Here is a 20975-nt window from a genome sequence, read left to right as displayed (position 1 = left end):
CTATAGATGTAATGTAGCATTTTGTTTCTTGGTTAGCATAGTTAACTTGCCTTAGTGTTTTGATGAAGTGTCATCTTTACTCGATGGTCTGGGACTGTTGTTAACCTGCTCTGGTACTGTTGCTCATATTAATCAGGTGAATGCACTTATGTTTCTCCTATATTGTAAGCCATGCTGGATAAAGAGTGCTTACTAAAATGTATTATAATGTAATGTAATGCATAGGGAACTCCAGTGTGGCTGTGGGCTGGCATTGTGGGCCATTCAAAGGCTGTGTAGAACTTAAGTACCTTTCATATATCGACAGAGCTTTGAATAAAATATTCTCCACTGTAGGGATAAGATAAGGACATCCTTTCATCTTTTTACTGAGGTGTCGACTAAACAAATAAAGCATCAGGATGTTAAGGAGGAGAACATGCAATGACATTTAATTAATTTGAGAGAAAATCTCAGTTGGCCTGCGCGTATTTGTGAGCAAGCATGCTGTTGCCACACAGGCCACACAGGCCACACGTTCCTGATGGCGGTGACCGATCGATGCGTGTAACCCCGGACCTCCCTGTAATTCTTTCTTAAGGGGCAAGGATCAGTCTCCCTATCGAGCCAGGCCAAGGGCGCCAAAGGTCGTTGCCTTATTTCCTAAACCCCGCGCTAAGCGTTTATCGATAAGTTCTCTGAGGACTGATGCGTGCCGGGGGGGGTGTCCAACCAAGCACTTTCACTTGGGTTTTTTTTTTTTTTTTTTCAAATAAACTGACACGATTTCAGTCCGCCCCCCCCAAAGACCTTAAAATTGATTACAGGTTCCAGAGAGTTGTGTATGCGATGACGATGGCTTGGTTGAAGTATTGATTGTCTCTTTTTGTAGCCCAAGGTGCTCTGAGGAAGGCTTTGAATGTATTTAATTAAAAGAAAGTCTGGATATTTTTCTATCGAAAACTGTTTTAACGGATTTTACTTGTGGCTGTTCAGAAAAAAATCTGACATGAGGATAGTCAGATAATTAAATATATAACATGCCCACGGTGAGTCGTTTTTTTTAATTTAGTCTTTTACTTAATTGAGCTGTTCCGGTTGGATTATTATGCAAGTGTGATTTCAGTATTGTTGTTGACGGTACGGACTAAAATAAGATTTGTAAACCCTTAGGGTGGCAGCGATTTATTTTATTATTCTTTTTGCTTCGCCGTTCTTAAATTTTGCTTATGTGCCAAAGTAGAAATTGGGGTGATGCAGAGATCAGAAGCTGTTTTTATTGTGGTTTTGTAATTCCAGCTCTTGCTAGAACAGCACGACTAAGCTGAACTTAGAGAATAAGAATAAAATAAGTTTGTGTTGGAAAAGAGCATGAGTCAGATATGCAAATGGTAATACTGCAAGCTTTTTGTACATCTGATCTGATATGATATCAAGATACATGCTATTTCCTAAAAACCACATCATTGACTAGCATACTAGTATATTTTTAGATATAACATATCTAATCTAAAAATCTCCCGACACTAGTTCAGCAATGTTAAGACTGGTCGTATTTCATAATCAGCTGTCATTCAAATTGGTAAACCTGTGAACCTGAGAATTTATGGATATGATTGTTGCTCAGGTGTCCAGGGGCATAGGGGAGTCCCCTGAGATTCACATTTAATTTAGTTTTTTGTTGATTAGATGCAACTGATTATAACAGTTATTTTATATGGTAATTTGTTTCAACAGAGGGTCTGCAAACCCCTGGGGATCCTTGAAGGCATCTCTGGCTAGATTTGATACGCAATAGCCGTAGAGATTTGGGAAAATATTTCAAAATATAAAAATGTAACCCCTTTTAACTTGATGATGAGGTTCTTCGGGATGATTGTGTACCTGAGTTGGGGATTCGTGTGTCTGAAAAGGTTTGAAAAGCCCTTTTTAAAATCACTTTATCAGGATGTTTTATAAGCGAGGGCTCCTCAGTTTTCACCACCCCCCGTGCCTCTTCCGCAGAGCCAGAGCACGAGCTCTTCCTGGTGTACGGGAAGGGGCGGCCGGGCATCATCCGGGGCATGGACATGAACGCTAAGGTGCCCGACGAGTACATGATCCCCATCGAGAACCTGATGAACCCCCGCGCCCTGGACTTCCACGCCGAGACCGAGTTCATCTACTTCGCCGACGCCACCAGCTACCTGATCGGCCGGCAGAAGATCGACGGCACGGAGAGGGACACCATCCTGAAGGAAGGTGCGGGACAGGGGGGCGAGACGAGAGGGAGCGGGAGAAGGGGGGCGACTAGCGGGCTGTTCAGAGAGTAGCAGCACACGCGCCTAGTCCCGCGTGGCTAGTTTACTCCAGCGCGGAACCCGGCCAGTCTGTCTAACCCTGTGTAATACGCCCTGATCCTGGGGGATTACGGATGCTAATTGCTTGTGCTGCTTTGCTAGCTGGGAATGCTCTGTATTCGACCGTGGTCCCTTTCACCAATGCTCACAGCTTGCCGTCTAGTTAAGACTCAGAAACGTTCTTTGTTAAGAATACAAAACTCCGGGCTGCTGGGTGGCTCATCCCGTTAAGGCACTCTTCTAAATCATGGATGAGCCCCACGGTCTGCTATCGAATCCGGATTGTGCCAGTTCCAACTCTGTCCAGCAGCCCCAGCTCAGGGCTGTACGGGCATTCCTCATTGGGAGAAAAGCAGGGGACAAGCGTGGAGAATGCAGAAAAACGTGACGCGGACCGTCCGGGTTACTGTGTAGACAGTCTATGTGGTGCAGCACGTTTGAGCGCTCTCCCTCGCGCCCCCCAGGGATCCACACGGTGGAGGGCATCGCCGTGGACTGGCTGGCCAACAACCTGTACTGGACGGACGACGGGCCCAAGAAGACCATCAGCGTGGCGCGGCTGGAGAAGGCGTCGCAGACGCGCAAGACCCTCATCGAGGGCAAGATGACGCACCCCCGCGCCATCGTGGTGGACCCCGTCAACGGGTGAGCGGCCGGGTCGGGGGTCGGGGGGTGGTGGTGGCGGTGGCGGAGGGGGGTGCGGTGGGTGGGCTGGGATTAGTCACAGCTGTAAACGGTCCTTTGTGTGTGTGATGAATCCAGGGGTCCTTTTCATATTGAAATGGATCTCATTTCGGAGGTGTCAGTGCAATGATTTTAAAGGAGGCCTCTGGGAAATGCTGTCGAGGCGGCGTGGCGTGGGGCGGGGTGGGGGAGTGAGGGGGAGTGAGGGGGGGGATGAATGGCTGTCAAACCTGGGCTGCCCCTGTCAGCCGCCATGTCATCTCTGGGCCGTCCTCGCTCCTCATTCATGTGTCCGGATCATGTATAATCAACAGTCACACGCTCGCACACACTTTCTCTCTCTCTCTCTCTCTCCCTCTCTCCCTCCTTCATCATATTCTCTGTGCTTTTCTACATCATGGTGACCCTTCCTGTCAACCTTACGCATATGGCCCTCGGGACAGCAGCCCACCCCCCCACCCCCCCCATTGATACATGCGCATTTTGCAATGCAAACCGCCCTGGCGTACAACTGCTAGTATCCCCACAGCGGCAAGATTCATTTAATTTCATCACTTATTCATAACAATGGAAGAGGGGTGAGGAGGGAAGAGAAGGGTTGGGAGGTATACAGCAGGAGTGGTGCAGTTATAGCGAGCCTACATTTGAATTTGCACATTGTTATGCGTGTGCACTATGATTGGTGATAACGCACATAACATACACATAATGGTCCCCCCAATAAAGGGTATGATCTAGTAAGACTCACACACTCTCACACACACACACACGGGCCCACACACACATGCACATGGGCCCACGTACACACACACACACACACACACAGGCTGACATACGCACACACACGCACTCACACACACAGGCCCACACACACGTACTCACACACACACACACACACAAAAGCACACACAGGCCCACATACAAACACACACACACACACACACACACAAACAGACATACAGACACACACACACACGCACGAACACAAACAGACATACACACACACACACACACACACAAACAGACATACAGACACACACACACACACACACGCACACACGACGCTCCCTCCGCGCGCAGAGCTCGGTCTTTGTCCCTCGCGGTCGTCGGACGAGCTCATCGATCGATCGGCGCGATCGACGCGCGGCAGAAAGCGATTAGTCAGCGCGTGCAGAAGGGGCTCGGCCGCGGCGGGACGAACGCGCCGTAATGGAAAAGCTGATCCCGGCGACCCCGGCGGGCGGGCGGGCCACGGGAGTCGGAGACCGGGAGCGGGAGGGACGGAATGAGGAACGAGCCTGCCCCCGTCGAGGGTTCCGGCAGAGGGGATGTTCTGCATGATGGATTTAAAATTCTTTTTTTTTTATTTCCTCTGGCCGTTTTTGCCACAGTCCCTCTTGCTGCCGTTCTGTCTCAAGGGCAGCCTGCTCTGTCTCTGCCTTCCTGTATCTGGCATCAAAGCCCCCCCTGCCCCCCGTGCCCCCGCCCCCGCCCCGCAGTCTGTCTGGGCGGTGGGCCAAGACGACCGTTTGGTGGCTTTCCGTCTGTCTGTCACAGGTGATTGTGGGTAAATTATGAATGAGCTGTGTGGGCATCCTGATTGGTGGGGGTGGTGTAGCCGGATCGGTCATCGGTCCAAAGGGAGATTTCACCCTTCAGCACTCCTCTGTGGTGCGGGGCGATATCACAGGAACGCATCGCAGGAAAAGAGTAAATCCCATACGTACGCTCAGGCACAAATATGATAAGCTGTGAGACATTTCGTTGAGTCGGTCATGTGGAATGGTGATAATCTGGCTTCTCAATGAGAAGGAAGTCTGGAGTCTGGAAGTATGTGAACAGTCTGCAGGGCTGAGTCGTGTGTGCGTGTTTACTGTGTGTGTGTGTGTGTGTGTGTGTGTGTGTGTGTGCGCGTGTGTACAGTGTGTGTGTGTGTGTGTGTGCGTGTATAGTGTGTGTGTGTGTGTATTTGGTGTGTGTGTGTGTGTTGTACATACAGTGTGTGTGTGTGTGTGTGTGTACGTACAGTGTGTGTGTGTGTGTGTCTGTGTACGTACAGTGGTGTGGTGTTCTGTGTAGCGTGTGTGTCTTGTGATGTGTGTGTATGTACAGTGTGTGTGTGTGTGTGTGTGTGTGTACAGTGTGTGTGTGTGTGTAGTGTACAGCGGTGATAAGTGTTTGTGTGTGTGTGTGTATGTACAGTGTGTGTGTGTGTGTTGTGTGTGTACGTGTGTGCTGGTGCTGTGTGTGTTGTCGTGTGTGTACGTAAGTGTGTGTACGTGTGTTCTCAGTGTGAGTGTGTGTGTGTGTTGTGTTGTGTATGTACAGTGTGGTGTGTGTGTTGTGTGTGTGTGATGTACAGTGTGGTGTGTGTGGTGTGTGTGTGTGTGTATGTACAGTGTGTGTGTGTGGTGTGTGTGTGTGTGTACAGGGTGATGTGGGTGTGTGTGTGGTGTGGTGTGTGTTTGTGTGTGTGTGTGTACGTACAGTGTGTTTGCGTGTGTGTACGTACAGCGCGTGATACGGCGTTCTCAGTGGAGCTGTGTGTGTCTCTGTACTGTGTGTGTATGTACAGTGTGCGTGTGTTTGTGTGTATGTACGTACAGTGCGTGATACGTGTTCTCAGTGGGGCTGTGTGTGTCTCTCAGCTGGATGTACTGGACGGACTGGGAGGAGGACCCCAGCGAGAGCAAGCGAGGGAAGATCGAGCGCGCCTGGATGGACGGCTCCAACCGCAACGTCTTCCTCACCTCCAAGACCATCCTGTGGCCCAACGGCCTGAGCCTGGACATCCCGCAGGGCGTCCTGTACTGGGTGGACGCCTACTACGACCGCATCGAGATGGTCTACATCAACAGCACCGAGCGCAAGGTGCCGTTTCCTAAATGAGCAGCCATTGGGGGTTTTTTTTCCCTCCCTCTCTCTTTAATAATTGCGTTACAGGCCTGTTGCTTCCCTGCCAAGCTCGGAATTGTGAAAACAGCAGATGTTATTTGTGAGATTGCATCAAGAGTGATGATGATTACTGGCCTCCTCGTTAACACACACACACACACACACACACACAGAATTCAGTTTCGTTTCAGCCATTTTCCCAAAACGAGTGAATTACTGCTTACACACACTCAAAAATATGTGATGTTTTTTTCAGATGTACTCTAGTACTGTACTGTGTGTACTATGAAGTCATAGTTTCTGTGTGTATTGCCAGTTAATTTGTCCCACTGTCTCTTTGTGTGCGTGTGTGTGTGCGTGTGTGTGTGTGTGCGTGCGTGTGTGCGTGCGTGTGTTCTCCCTCTCGTGAAATGGCAGACGGTCTACGAGGGCCAGGAGCTGAACCACGCCTTCGGCCTGTGCCACTACAAGAACTTCCTGTTCTGGAACGAGTACCGCAGCGGCAGCATCTACAAGCTGGACCAGGGCGACAAGACCGTCACCCTGCTGCGCAACGAGCGCCCGCCCATCTTCGAGATCCGCATGTACGACGCCCAGCAGCAGGAAGGTACCGCTGCCCCTCCCTCCCTCCCTCCCTCCCTCTTCTTCTCTTTCTCCCAGTCTGCTTCTTTCTATCTCTCTCCCTCCCTCCTCTTCTCTTTCTCTTTCTCCCAGTCTGCTTCTTTCTCTCTCTTGCTCTCTCTCTGTCGCTTATCCTCTTCTGCTTCTCTTTCTCTCTGTCTGCTTCTTCTTTCTCTCTCTCTCTCTCCTTCTACTTCTCTTTCTCCCAGTCTGCTTCTTTCTATCTCTCTCCCTCCCTCCTCTTCTCTTTCTCCCAGTCTGCTTCTTTCTCTCTCTCGCTCTCTCTCTCTGTCGCATATCCTCTTCTGCTTCTCTTTCTCTCTGTCTGCTGCTTCTTTCTCTCTCTCTCTCTCTTTCTCTGTCTCTCTCTTTCTCTCACCCCCCTCTGCTTCTCTTGCTCACTCTCCCTCCCCCTCACTCATGCTTTATTAATTTAGCTTACATTTATTGTAAAGATTTTCAACATGAAAAAAAACAACCAATCACAGCATCCAAATTAAGTAAATGTCAAAATGCTTGTTTCCCTGCTCCCTTAGCCCTCAGTTACTATTACATGCAGCCAAATATTATTCACACGAATGAGTAAATATCATTCTAGTTTCCTAAAGAGAACCGTCAAATGTAGGACCTATGGAGCAAATGTTCATCACAGTTCTTGCTTATAAATTACCATAAGAAATATTTATTCCCGTAAAACATTCAAATGACTTTCCTTAAGTGTAAATAATCAATTTAGTGTTAGATTAGCATCTCATACTTTCCTTTGTGATGAAGGAATCATGAATTTGTGGAATCCAAACATAATCGTAATCTGTCCAGGACAGACAACGCATATCTACATCCTTCCTGTGCCGTGTGTGATTTGACCATGTGTGTGATTTGTGTTTGTGTGTGTGTGTGTGTGTGTTTCCAGGGGCCAACATTTGTAACGTGAATAACGGTGGCTGCAGCAGCCTGTGTCTGGCCATCCCCGGGGGCAGGCAGTGTGCCTGCGCAGAGGACCAGCTGCTGGACGCAGACGCAGTCAACTGCAAAGGTCAGCCGTGAGGTCATCGTCATCACAATCTCCTCGGCACCCCCCCCCCCCCCACCCGGGGGGGTGCTTTCTGGTTAAATGCCAGACATGCCCAAACATGGAAAATTCCATTATTTGTTCACATTACATTGGTGGACCGAAATGATGAAAATCCTTTTTTTGGAGCATTATTTAATTTTATTTGTTTAACCAGGTACATTAACTGAGAACTCTGCTCTCATTTGCAGTGGCTACTTGGCAGTCATTATGGGCAGGGCATGCTGGCATTGTGTAAAAGCTGTGATTAATAACATCTCAAACAGTGGCCCGTTTTGTTCTTCTAGCCTTAGAGAGGTAATGGCACAGGTTGAGCTTGGCTGGAAACATGAGTCATTGCCCACATAAAGGCTGTTGTTTGTGTCATGCACGTGCGTCTCTATTATACAGTTCCTAATTTAGGGTTCTCAAGCCTGGGATGGGAGCGTCTCAGGGTGTGCTGGTTTTTGTTGTTACCCGGTTACATAATTGGTCAGTGAAAGCAGTTTAGCCAATCAGATTAACGGTCACCCACTTTTGTTTTTTTTCCCGTCGTTCGGCTGGGCCAGCGCATTTCTAGTTTCCGCAAAATGGCTACCGCTTTTTTTTGTATTGTACGAATAATTTTCTGTTGTTTAGCCGATAATTCGTCCCCCTAACCCCGCCTCCCCCTCCCCCCACAGCGAACCCCTCCTACATCCCGCCCCCTCAGTGCCAGCCCGGGGAGTTCGCCTGCAAGAACAACCGCTGCATCCAGGAGCGCTGGAAGTGCGACGGAGACAACGACTGCCTGGACAACAGCGACGAGGCGCCCGAGCTCTGCCGTGAGTGGAGGCGGGGTGGGGGCGGGGTCTAGACAGACGTGGGCGGGGTCCGGACAGGCGGGGGTGAGGTCTGGACGGGCAGGGGTGGGGTCCGGACGGGCAGGGGCGGGGTCTGGACCGACGGGGGCGGAGTCCGGATGGGCAGGGGCGGGGTCTGAATGGCCGCTGGTGGGGCGGATCGGGGGAGGCAGATTAACTCATTGGTGCAGCTTTGCCGTCTGATCCCCGTTACTTCAGTGGCCTGAGTTGAGTTGTCTGAGCGAGTCCGCGGATGGACTGCTGACTGCAACGCCCCCCCCCACACCCCCCCGATACTTAATTTACTCCAAATCGATTAGCTGAAAAGGGTCATTTACCACGTATCATGACTTTCTGCATTAAACAATGATAAGCTGATCAGGATTACTTTCTACAGCTTCTGTTTTTTTGTTTTTTTTTGAACATTCGAATCTGTAACAGCCCGGTATTTTGAGCTGTCGAGGCCGTCAAACAATTAACTGGCAAAGCTGGACAAGTCCCTCTGCTGAAAGCCGAAAATGCTACCACTCCCGTTGTCCAAGATACACTTTTTAGGTTTCTCTGGCTGAATGACTAAATTGCGAAATGATAAAAATCTGTGACATCCAGGCAGCCTGAGCAATACAGCCCAACAGCCTGGCAATCTGATTGTATTGCAGCTTATCACGGCAAGGCAATCTCAGCAGTACCATTTGAAACAGCCAGACGGTCGCAGCAATGCAATATGTAGCGATCAGCCAATCAGACGAGCGCCGTCCGCGGCGGCCCGGGTGTGTGTGCAGTGCGGTTTGCTGTGGCCCGGGTGTGTGTGCAGTGCAGTTTGCTGTGGCCCGGGTGTGTGTGCAGTGCAGTTTGCTGTGGCCCGGGTGTGTGTGCAGTGCAGTTTGCTGTGGCCCGGGTGTGTGTGCAGTGCAGTTTGCTGTGGCCCGGGTGTGTGTGCAGTGCAGTTTGCTGTGGCCCGGGTGTGTGTGCAGTGCAGCTTGTTGTGGCCCGGGTGTGTGTGCAGTGCAGTTTGCTGTGGCCCGGGTGTGTGTGCAGTGCAGTTTGCTGCGGCGGGTGTGTGTGCAGTGCAGTTGCTGCGGCCACGGTGTGTGTGCAGTGCAGTTTGCTGGGCCGGGTGTGTGCAGTGCAGTTTGCTGTGGCCGGTGTGTGTGCAGTGCAGTTGCTGTGCCGGGTGTGTGCAGTGCGTTGCTGGCCCGGTGTGTGTGCAGTGCAGTTTGCTGTGGCCCGGGTGTGTGTGCAGGGCAGTTTGCTGTGGCAGTCTGAGGATATCTGTGGCCAGGTTGTGGCTTTCCACTGCAGATAAAAGCGCCTCTCAAAATTGGCTCCGTTCCTCTGTGAGTCACTGTCTGTGTGCCCTGCCCCCCCCCCGCCCCCTCTCCCCCCCCAGACCAGCACACCTGCCCCACGGACCGCTTCAAGTGCCAGAACAACCGCTGCATCCCGCTGCGCTGGCTCTGCGACGGCGACAACGACTGCGGCAACGACGAGGACGAGTCCAACACCACCTGCTCAGGTACGCCCCCTCCGTCCCTCCCCGCAAATTCAAATTAGCGTTCGGCGTGCGTACGGAAAAACCGGACCGGTTCGCGTATTGAGAAACTGCAGCTTTCCAGAAATGCCCTGGGGAATAAAGAAAACATGAAAAGTCAGCTGAGATATTTTCTCCGGCATGTTTAATTAAAATTATGAAATTATGATGTTAAAATGTACAAAGTAGCAGTAAACGAATTACCAAAACTGTATATCCAAAACTGAATGCAAAGAACATGGCCCTTGTACCATTTGTTCCAACATTAATCTCATTCATTAGATCACGGGGCTGATTAATGTCTCAGCCCTACCTGGGTCTTCATCCAGGCACTGTAGATGTCTATAGTAATACAATAGCCGATACTAAGCGTGCAATACTAAGTTGCTGTTTTAATATTCCTCCCCTCTGAGTGGATGTTCTGGTACCAGGACAGGATTGCTTTCTGGGCTATTACAGTGGGCTGAAATTGGAAGTAGATTATTTAGGGTACAAGAACTGGCAGCTGTTCAACAACGGGTGGAGGCTGATGGCTTGGGGCTCATACTCAGCTTGCAGAGCTTGTGATTGCATGGTAAAGCGGTTTCAGATTTGTGCTAATGTGGACCGAAATGACAGCGCCCCCTAATCTGCGTGCCCCTACCCCCCCCTTTCCAGCACGGACATGCCCGCCCAACCAGTTCCCCTGTGCCAGCGGCCGCTGCATTCCCATCTCCTGGACCTGCGACCTCGACGACGACTGCGGCGACCGATCCGATGAGCCCGCCTCCTGTGGTGCGCCCGTCATCCTGGGCTTTGACCCCACCCACAACCCTGCCCATAGGCTCCTCCCCTTCTGACCTAAGCCCCTCCCAACAATCAGAGGACAAGATCTGCCTTTTCATATGAGTTCATCCCAGTATTTCTTATTTTTTACATAGTAATGGCATATACGTCTCTTATGGGCCCTGCTTTTCCACCTGACACTTCTGAGCCAATCAGAACACACGTGTACTGGCAATGCTAATAGGAATAAGTTTCCAATGTCCCAGCACACTATAATGTCCAGTAATGTCCAGCCTTGCCCCAGTATGCATGAACACACGTCCATTTAGTGACATCGTTGCTTTATTAACTCTTCGGATGCCATTTCCTGACCGGTACATAAAATGTTGGTACTGTTCATTTTCAGTAGCTGGTTGCTTGGATGATGTAAAGTAACGAGATCTTGTTTGCCCCTCCAGCCTACCCCACCTGCTTCCCCCTCACTCAGTTCACCTGCGACAACGGCCGCTGCATCAACATCAACTGGCGCTGCGACAACGGTGAGTTCCCTCCACCCCCCCCCCCGGCCTCTGCCCCGCCTGCCCCTGTCCTCTCCGCATCGCTCCTCTCCTCTCCTCTCCGCATCTTCCTTTCTCGCACTCACTCTGCAAATAAGAAAAATACACAAAGCAATCACGAGTGCCCCAGCCCCTCATCAGTGAAACGGATGATTTATCTCGTGGCATGAGCCGAATGTTTAATTCGTTAGTCGTAGTTAATTAATGAGCCCGTCCATTTCGGTCTTCTGTGCGGCGTAGGGAACGCTTATCAGCGGTTGGCGCAGATTCACCACCTGATGCTGTCGACATTCCTTTTTGGTTCGAGACTTCCAAAAGAGACTTCCAAATAATGTTTAAATAGATGGCCTATGGGATAAATTAATGACGTTTTCCTAATTCCTTCAAAATAATGTATGCCATTTTAATGTTTGTGTATGGAAAAAAAGAATGCATTTAACCTAGTTTTTATAATCTAAAAAAAATTAGGTGTAATTTTAAAATTCAAATTGCTAATGGCTAAGTGGTTTGGGACCCATAAATAGTCTAAACAACTTGCTCTCACCCATTGGTGTAATTTTATGTTTTTTTTCTTTTGTACAATTAAACGGTTATATATATATCGCTGTAAATATCTTTATTGTTGTTATTGTTACTGTTCCTGTGAGTAATTTCCTTAAATTATTTGAGTACTTTCTTTAAATTTCTTTCCCGGCTAGCAGTCGCTTTGAATAGCTTGAAAAGCCTTGCTATGGAACCTGCTGGCTGTGACGTAAATAACATTCGCAGCAGTGTTAGCCTGCTGTTAGCAAAATAATAATTTCGGTTGGTAAGCGGCATCTGAATTCAGTGGATCTTGTGCCATTTAAGAGAGAATTGCGCGCGGATAAAAACATTCAAGTTTAAAACGGCAGTTTAAATCGCAGACTGTGACAGGGACGGTTATGTGAAACTCTTCTCCTTTGATCCCGGAATCCATAACCATATATGGTTAAAGGTTTTACTCCGCGTTACGTCAAACTTCCAAGGCCCGTGCACCTGCATTTAGCTATAAACCAATCACTCGTTGACAGTTCTAGATTTTACCTTCCAGGGATTGAATATGAAAGTACGTACTGGGAAAACCCTTTAACGGGGCTTGAATGTGACCGCACGCCAGAACAGCGGACGCACGTGATAAGAAATCAGCATATTAGAGCGAATACTTCAGTGATGATTTGTGTTTCCCTTTGTGCCACGAAAGCAATGCTTAGTTCCCCCATGCGATCTTTATCTCTGAACTGTAATAATCATCTGGGTTTGTACATAGAGCCCACGAGCGTTCGCACATTATAAATGGACCAAATTATTTCTTATCGATCTCAGGGAGAGGAGCTTTTAAACGCCCTCGGCAGCGCTGCTAAATTAATGATTCGGCTGGTTAGATCGGTACAGTTTCATAATGCCCATCCCTTATCTGATTGGCTCATGCTCACTGGGGAGGGGGGGGTTGGCACAGCGCATTATGGGGTGTGTGTCTTTTTGGCTCAGCTTAAAATTCCTCATCCGTGAATGCAGAATTGCCTCTCTTTTCCTTCTGTGCTTCAAGGTTTTGGGCTTTAAGGTTACCTAAACATTGCATTACTCAGAATGCAACAGCTTGTGCTTGTACAGCCATGGATGATGATGTCATGTAAGTCTTGGCACACAAGAAATGTTCTATGTACGTTAAAAAACACTCCGTCCCGTAACACTGGTAAGTTCTTTCCCGAATGCGGACAGGAAGTGAGCCGTTCTAGTGACCTGGGATTGAAACATTTGGGACAGACTGCTCTTTCAGGGTGAGAGAAGGGGGTGGGAGGCGGAGGGGGTCGATGAGGTCAGTTTAAAAGGTTGGTCACAGATTTTTCACTGGTCATGCTCACTAAGGTCAAACAAAGACATAATTCATAGAGAGAATGGCCACACCACTGTTTGTCTCTGTGAAATTAGATTTCTTCCTCTCTGCAATAGTCAGAGTAAACGGCACATTTAAAAGAAGTACATACTGTATGTTGACGTAGGTGAGAAAAATACTATCGCTGTTGGAAAGTATAATCGATAGGGTCAAATTGACCCATTCTTGCAATGGAAAAGTCCAGAAATATGAAAGTGCCAATTGGTCAATATTCTGACCATTTTAGGTTGAGAAGTTTGGTTGAAATGTGGCAGAGAAAGCCATTTTTCAACAGACTTCCGGAGTGGAAGAAGTCTCAAGTCGCAGGGACGCTAGTGGGAACGCGCTCCCAGGTCCTCTTTCTCCATCTTTGCCTCCCTGCTTGCGCCCGCCGTGTGCCTCTGCTGCCCCCCCTTCCCGTGGGTCGACCCCCCCAGGCTGCCTCTGTGCTGTGTTTGTTCCATGTCTTGTTTTGTGACGTGTGCCCACTTCCCCTGTGTCTCGTTGATTCTGTGTTTCAGAAAAGGATTGTGGGGACGGCTCTGATGAAATGAATTGCCCGAACCCGACCGGTTAGTGCATAGATCTACATGCACCATCCCGCACCGCTTGCGCTGTGGGCAGGGTCTTAGGGGCCGGGAAAGGGGCGGGGTCTTAGGGACAGGTTTTAGAGGAGGGGGCAGGGTCTAAGAGAAGTGTGTACTGGCTGCTTCACTTCAAATGGCAGCTTTTAGCCTTCAGCTTCCTTGTATCCATTTACTTTTTTAACTTGATCGGGCCAATATGCCAGTCCCTCAAATTACACGAGGAGTCTTCCAAGAAATTTTTTTTAAATGCTGGGGTAACCTTTTAGGGTTTGTTTTTAAAGCAAAAAGCATAACAAAACCGCTTTAAAGTAAGAAAATTAAATGTTACAATTTACTGTGTGTCAAGAACACAGAGATCTGCGGTTCTGTTTCGTCATAGTGGAAATAATATCACTAACTACAGAAAGGGATTGCTGACTTCAGAAATACTTAATCGCCATCATAGGCAGCTTTCGCATGTGGCGGCAGGGGTCCGTTAGTCATCCTTCTGAAAGCTGTGGGTCTCTGATTGGATTCTGGGATGCCTCTGCGCGGTGAAGAGGGTTACCTCAGAAAGACCTCAATTCTCCTACTTTGTGGCATAATCTACTGCAGTCCGCCTCAATGTATCAGCCCCGGGTACATTATCATGGTGCATGGGGAGATCTATGCAGTTTCTGTGATTTTTAAAAGATTTATTTCTCTCAATGTCTCTGTATCTCTCTGCTCAATGTGTTAAATGTGTTGTCTGTTCCTTTGCTCAATGTACTGTGTCCCATCTCCTTTAAGACGATGCGTCTGTCTTTTACGACTGAGGCCTAACAGACTATGCCCTCAGCATTGTTAAAAGGACTCGCTCGATATCCCATCCCTGCCGATGCAAACAGACAGGTTTGAAATTTAATTACGGTGGCTGGGAACACATCTGCTCCGAAGGGATGGGGGGGTTTTCTTTTTCACGTGGGGGGGAAGATGCATCTGCGGTGTGTGATTGCCGCATAACAGATTGCCCTCCGCGCAGGCGGCTGCCTGTCAAACTGGCCGATTTTTGGAGAGGGGGCAGTGCAGCGCACGGAGTAGTGAAGCGTCTCGGTGTCCGCACTGTTAAAGTGACGGGTCGGATTCATGTTGAATCCGTGTGAATCTGCGCGTGTCCACTGATCTTCCTCTGGTGCGGATCAGCTTAGTGGACGATCCAGATGATGTCAGCATCAGTGATATTGACCTCTGCACAGATGTGAAAAAGATCCAGCCGGATGGAACCGCTACCCCTTTGCCCTTCCGTCTTTATCTGCATCTCCACGCTTCTCACGGCTGTAGGCTAACAGCCCAATGGCGCTCCGATGTCCGGTCCACCATTGCAGACCGACTGCGTTTTGTTCATAAGTTGATGAAAAATAACAGCCTATTGAAACTGGCCAGTGCCGTATTGTCTGAGTACTGATACAGAGAGACAGCCAAAAAAAGAAAGACAAACTATTTGTAGTATCTCGGTGTCTGCTGAGAGTGATATTTCAGGAGCAAATGGTTCCAGTCCAGAACTGAACACACTTCCACCAAAGTGCTGCTCTGAATGTCTGTTCATAAATGTCCGAGTCTGTTTGCCAAATTCTTTGCGTTCCGATGGCTGTATTCTTCCTCCACATACCTTGCGGGACATTTTTTGACGAACAGAGAGGAGTGGTCATGAATGCCAGGGGTGTGTTCAGAATGCGTAGGATCACAAAAAATGGCCCAAATGCAATTCAGTCCAACAAAGTTTGCCAAAATACTTTTGGCTTTGAGAGAACTTCAAAAAACAAGGCACAATGGCAAAGCTACATATTGGAGTCACATACTTTTCCTCCCTTACTTTGTGTGAAGACTACACTTCTGTATTGTATTAATATTCGTGTTATAACATTCCTTATCCGAGAAACGTAGTTGGGCCTCAGTTGTTTAGATCTGTCTGATGAGCTTCAAACTCCAGTTTCCACCGCCTCCCATTGCAAAAAATCTCGGCGGCCATTTTGGCAGCTGAGTGTACCCCCTGGGCTCTGGCGGCTGGGAAAGTGCCTGGTGTGCGCGAGTGGCGAGCGGGCGTTTGACGGTGAGTGTGTTGCAGATAATGACTGCGGGGACAACAGTGACGAGGCAGGCTGCAGCCACTCCTGCTCCAGCGCGCAGTTCAAATGCAACAGCGGCCGCTGCATCCCGGAGTACTGGACCTGCGACGGGGACAACGACTGCGGCGACTTCAGCGATGAGACCCACGCCAACTGCACCAATCAGGGTGAGTCCCGCCCCTTGCCCTCTTCCGGCCAGTAGCCGTCCAATCGGCGTGAAGCGCCCAGAGTCTGCTGGCGTCTCCTCTGGTGTTGTTTCTGATCTCCTTGGAGCTAGGCCATTTGGTTTATTTCTTAAATAATTATCAATTTGTGACTTTAATTTACCGTTCAGCAACACAGACTAATTGGAGTCTAAGGTTCGGTTTAGGGGGTCGATAGCAATGGATTTTCTGACGCCGCGTTAGCAGAACACAACATTTTGGTTTTGCTACCTTTTTACTTTCTGCACTCCAGAGTCCTGAGATCCACTCATATTGAAAGTGACATATTGAAACTTTTATTTACTTTGTGTTAATGAACATAAAATTTGCTAGATTGCTAGCATATATTACATTTTGTCATGCAGCACAAATAGACGCCGTCTAAATAGTCTTGTATTTGGAAAAGGTGAGGACTTGAATTTGTTCTTTCATCTCACTGTAAATGTTTTGCCATTTTACCACATTGGGTTCAGAAAATGTACGTCAACCAGGTCATGTCCCATTTACAGGCCTTATAATGTAAAAATTCTTATATCTTATATTTGAGCCATATTGCAGTATTTCATTATTATTGTTCTGTGCAGGGTTATATACAATAGAACACATGTACTGCATATTGGCCTACACTGCATGGCTCTCCTGTGTTTGGGAATGCTATTCTCATACCATATCTAGAACTCAAAGCAGGGAGTATTTTTAGAAGTATGGTGTTTAAAGCTTTGCACTGAAAATAACCGTCACTTTACTCCAGACAGACTATGGCTAATTGATAGCTTTTGACTCCATACAAGCTTGCGGTTTCTCTTCACGGTAATGTGGCACATGGTAATGACATAATTGTTGTTATAGCGTACAGTGCCTTATCCGCACCCTCAATCTTGCCTTATTAATTCACAACAGATCGTTGTCTGCTTTATAATTAAAAGGATTGTTGGGGAAAAAAGCCTGGCAGTTTACGTGCACAGTACCTGCCTCTGTTCCGTGTGGTGTGCTGTGTACTTCACAGCAAATTCCGATCGTCCTCACCTGGGAACCGTGCTCCTGTGGTCTCCTGTGTGCCCGTGCTAATCTTAGGGCTGTGTGGAATTTCTGTGATATCTTCCTTAAAACACACACAGCGCACAACTCACACTACACAGAATCAACTTCTGCACCACAACAGCACACACAGTGAGACAGTTCACTGCAAGCTACGTTTGAAATTGAAGCAACGTGCATGCGAATAGGAAACAAAACGATATCTGCTCTGTTAAAGTTAAGTTCAACATACTCATATAGATAAAAGAATTATACTCTGTTAAATTACTAACATACTTTTATATATATTATATGTTATTAAACATTTAATAAAACTTCTGTATTTATAATGATCAGTATTTATTGTAGTATTTATTTGTGTATGTCTAAAGGAAAGTTGTTCCTGCACATCTTTTGGTTGATGTTAATGAATTTTATGGAAGGAAATATGAGTACCTAAAGATGTGAAGTGAAGAAATTTGTGAGCTAGTGCAAGCCATTTAAATGGGAAGAGAATAGCGGATGTAATTATTTTGGCATGAAACTAATACTTTTGGATCTCATTTGAAATTGTTCCAAACGTTTCTCATGGCTCGCTTTACTAACAAACACTGTTATTTACCAGGACAGCGTATGCTGTTCACATGGCATATATTATTCAGAATTGCCAGAACTGTGTGATTAAAGAACCAAGACAGGTCTGCTTACACCTCAGAATCAAACCTGTAACCTTGCGATTAAAAGCCCAGTATCTTCAAAACTGTACACTTACCCTCAGAGCCATCCTATGGTGTATAGCCAATGGCAAGGGGGTGAAAAGTTTACTACAGGAGTTGAAAGTACAGGGTGAACACGTGTATCTGTCGAGAGTGCTCGTAAACACAAATAGCTTGTAAACACACAGAGAAGGCTGTTAAAAATAGTTTTTCATGATTGTTTTGGTTGTTCCTGCAGACAGTAGGTTGTTCCTGGTTTGACTTGATCCTTCCAGTAGACTAAACATTCCCATATCTCATTAAACAGTTGATCTAACACAAATGTAATCAGTCGTTAGTTTGAAAAATATTTTCAGAATTGTTACAACATTACCTATTTTTGGAGCGGCAGTTTGCAGAAATGACAGTGGCCCCCTGAAAAGGTCAAGGGTCACCACGTAAACCTATAAAACCATCTCTTATTTTGTATACATTTTCAATATAACTGATTAGGTAAAGAATTAATTATAATGATTAACTCTGATGGTTGAAACGGTGGTGTGAAGCATTAGGACCCAGTTGGGGGGAATGGTAGAGAGAGCGATGAATTCCCCATTTGCTGCTGTGAGGTTTAATCTTGATTTTTGTGGATAGCTGAGTCTCCACATCCCCTGCAGTGTGTTGGATAACAGGCCACTGCGGCTACAGGAGGAGTTTGTGGGGCTGCGATTCATTTGGGGGGTTTTGGGTTTTTCCTTCTCTCCCTGTCTGATCTTTTCTTCTCTCTCTTTGTCTTCCTTACTCTTTCCATTTCCCCTTATCTGTGTTTCTCTCTGCGTGTTGCCTGCATAATACTTTAAAGAAGCTTCCCCTGTGACAAGCAGTTCATTGGGTGTTTATTATTCTCATTTTATATTTGATTAAAAGTTAAAATACGTTTATCTTCAAATACTGAGCTTTATGTGCAACACTCCACGAGGGGGGTGCTGTGTGTTCATGTACATGCACCATATGCTCTGTTTTTTTCTCATACATGTATGTGCTCATTAAAGCACATACACGTATACATCCGTGTAATATCCATATGTATTTAAGTAACACACCAACTCTGTCTGCTTCTGTTTCTATTTTTTCAGTTCTGTTTTTCCTGCCTTATTCTGTCTTGCACTTTCCCTTCCATTCAGACTCTCTCTCTTTCTTTCTTTCTTTCTCTCTCCCCTTGTTGTCCCTGTGGGGATTTCAGAGAGCTTAAAATGAATGGGAAGTAGGCACAGCTAAAGAGAAGAAAAGAAGAAGTTGAGGCTGTTCAGACTTTTGCCTGAGTGTGTGATAAGGCCGGGTTGTTTCAGCAAGTTTCTGTGTTATTATTTACATTTCCTCATGACTAACTGAATTTGTGCTGTCTGTCTAATTGTCTAGAGTCTAGACAGATTTTTACATTCTTATATGTCTAGAGACAGTTTTCCGCTGGCTAGCTGCACACTCATCCTATTCTAGGGCATGGATGGCCCCCACTGTCTGGGATCGAATCCTGACCATGCCAGTGCCAACTTCTGTCGGTAGCCCGAAGGGGTGGCGCGTAATTGGCGCATGACCGAGTCGGTGCTGTCTAGCACCCCCCGCTGGTCAACCAAGCACCCGCGATCTGTTTGCTGAAGCTCCGTTTTAAGTCTGCGCAAGCTTGGCTTGCAGGCTGCAGTATGGAAATAAGCGGCTGGCTATGTCACCTGATTCAGAGGAGACTGCATGCTTGTCTATGCTCTCCCACATCGGCTGCAGAGATTGCGGTGTGAGCGTGACTGTAAACGATTTGCCATTGCAAATTTTGGGTGGGAAAATGTTAAAAATACCTCAGTGGGGGAGTCTCATAGGTTAATACGTCAAGAGAAAATGCTGGTGTGATTTTTACAGATCCAGGGTGTCCATACATGCAGTTGCTTTCAGCCTGTTTTCTGCTGATAAAGATCTTCCACTGGCAACAATGACTACTACCTGTCAGTCAATGCACGCATGCTTCCCAAGGGTACTGACGCAACAGTGACTGGCTAGATGTCTTATACCAAAGTAACCCGAATGATATTGCTATCGCTGTAACCCATTCTTATTAATACTGTTGCCGTGTAGAAACTTTAATGCGTTTTTATAATTTTATAGTTCTCACTATAGTCATCATTACTTGGTGCCAATGGGCATTAACTCTAACCTTGACCCGAAGATCAGAGCTCGCATGCGATCACAGGAACCAACAGAAGGCTTCCATTAGACCACGACATGGGGTTACTCATTCAGTTGAATGGGAATGGTCTTTACAGTTTGAGGGTTATAATTGTCGCATTGTTCTTGGTGGAAATGGGCCTTTGACTGTTGCTTCCCCCCCTGCCCCCCTCCCCCCTCCCTAGCCACCCGCCCTCCCGGCGGCTGCCACATCGACGAGTTCCAGTGCCGCATGGACGGGCTGTGCATCCCCATGCGCTGGCGCTGCGACGGCGACACCGACTGCATGGACCTGAGCGACGAGAAGAACTGCGAGGGCGTCACGCACATGTGCGACCCCGCCGTCAAGTTCGGCTGCAGAAACTCCGGTACGAGTGCCGCTTTTTTCCCCCCTAAAGAAACGTCTCTTCACATAACGGTAATGCTCAGATATTTAGTCGATTTTGAATGATTTTGCTTCATCTGTCGAGCTCCTTTCCAGCCTCAACTGCAAAAAAATGATTTTATGATAGGACTTAACGTGCAGACTAGCTGCGTTTTATAGGCATTTGAAAAGGCCTTTTAACGGAGGGTTTTAGCACGGTAGCTAAATATGGTGGAATCTAGCAGTAATGAGGATATGGGGAAGGTCTCTGCGCTGTATATGATCGGTGCAATGTAGCGTGACGTAAAATGGCCGCCCGCCCCACAGCCCGCTGCATCAGCAAGGCCTGGGTGTGCGACGGGGACAGCGACTGCGAGGACAACTCCGACGAGGAGAACTGCGAGGCCCTGGTGTGCAAGCTGTCCCACCACGTCTGCGCCAACGACACCTCCATCTGCCTGCCCGCCGAGAAGCTGTGCGACGGCACGGACGACTGCCCCGACGGCTCGGACGAGAAGCTCTGCGGTACAGCCCCCCGCCCCCCCCCCCCCCTTCTCGAGCTTCGCCGCAGTTTCACGCGCACGCTTCCTTACGGGTTTTACTTCTGGGGATGCGGTCTTGGTCTGATCAGATCGGTCCATTGCAGCATGAAA

At 47.9% G+C, this 20975-nt stretch overlaps 1 protein-coding gene across 3 annotated transcripts in view; it reads left to right on the top strand.

Moving 5' to 3' along the window:
- The window catches only part of LOC135237410 (low-density lipoprotein receptor-related protein 1-like), a 159733-nt gene that overhangs the window by 76464 nt on the left and 62294 nt on the right, over nucleotides 1–20975 (top strand). For all 3 annotated transcript variants that reach the window (XR_010324817.1, XM_064304541.1, XM_064304542.1), the window contains exons 11-22: nucleotides 1984–2220; nucleotides 2783–2963; nucleotides 5651–5873; nucleotides 6315–6504; nucleotides 7432–7554; nucleotides 8253–8393; nucleotides 9802–9927; nucleotides 10600–10716; nucleotides 11166–11246; nucleotides 15829–15996; nucleotides 20144–20326; nucleotides 20650–20847. Coding sequence is in view for 2 of the 3 variants with exons in the window: in XM_064304541.1 (XP_064160611.1) it covers nucleotides 1984–2220; nucleotides 2783–2963; nucleotides 5651–5873; nucleotides 6315–6504; nucleotides 7432–7554; nucleotides 8253–8393; nucleotides 9802–9927; nucleotides 10600–10716; nucleotides 11166–11246; nucleotides 15829–15996; nucleotides 20144–20326; nucleotides 20650–20847 (1968 nt within the window). In the remaining variant the exon portion in view is untranslated. The remainder of the gene's footprint in view (nucleotides 1–1983; nucleotides 2221–2782; nucleotides 2964–5650; nucleotides 5874–6314; nucleotides 6505–7431; nucleotides 7555–8252; nucleotides 8394–9801; nucleotides 9928–10599; nucleotides 10717–11165; nucleotides 11247–15828; nucleotides 15997–20143; nucleotides 20327–20649; nucleotides 20848–20975) is intronic.

The sequence above is a fragment of the Anguilla rostrata genome, chromosome 13 (assembly GCF_018555375.3).
Source record: "Anguilla rostrata isolate EN2019 chromosome 13, ASM1855537v3, whole genome shotgun sequence".
NCBI classification, from domain to species: Eukaryota; Metazoa; Chordata; class Actinopteri; order Anguilliformes; family Anguillidae; genus Anguilla; species Anguilla rostrata.
The sequence above is the reverse complement of the archived record's forward strand: the minus strand, read 5'-3'. Positions and strand labels throughout refer to the sequence as shown.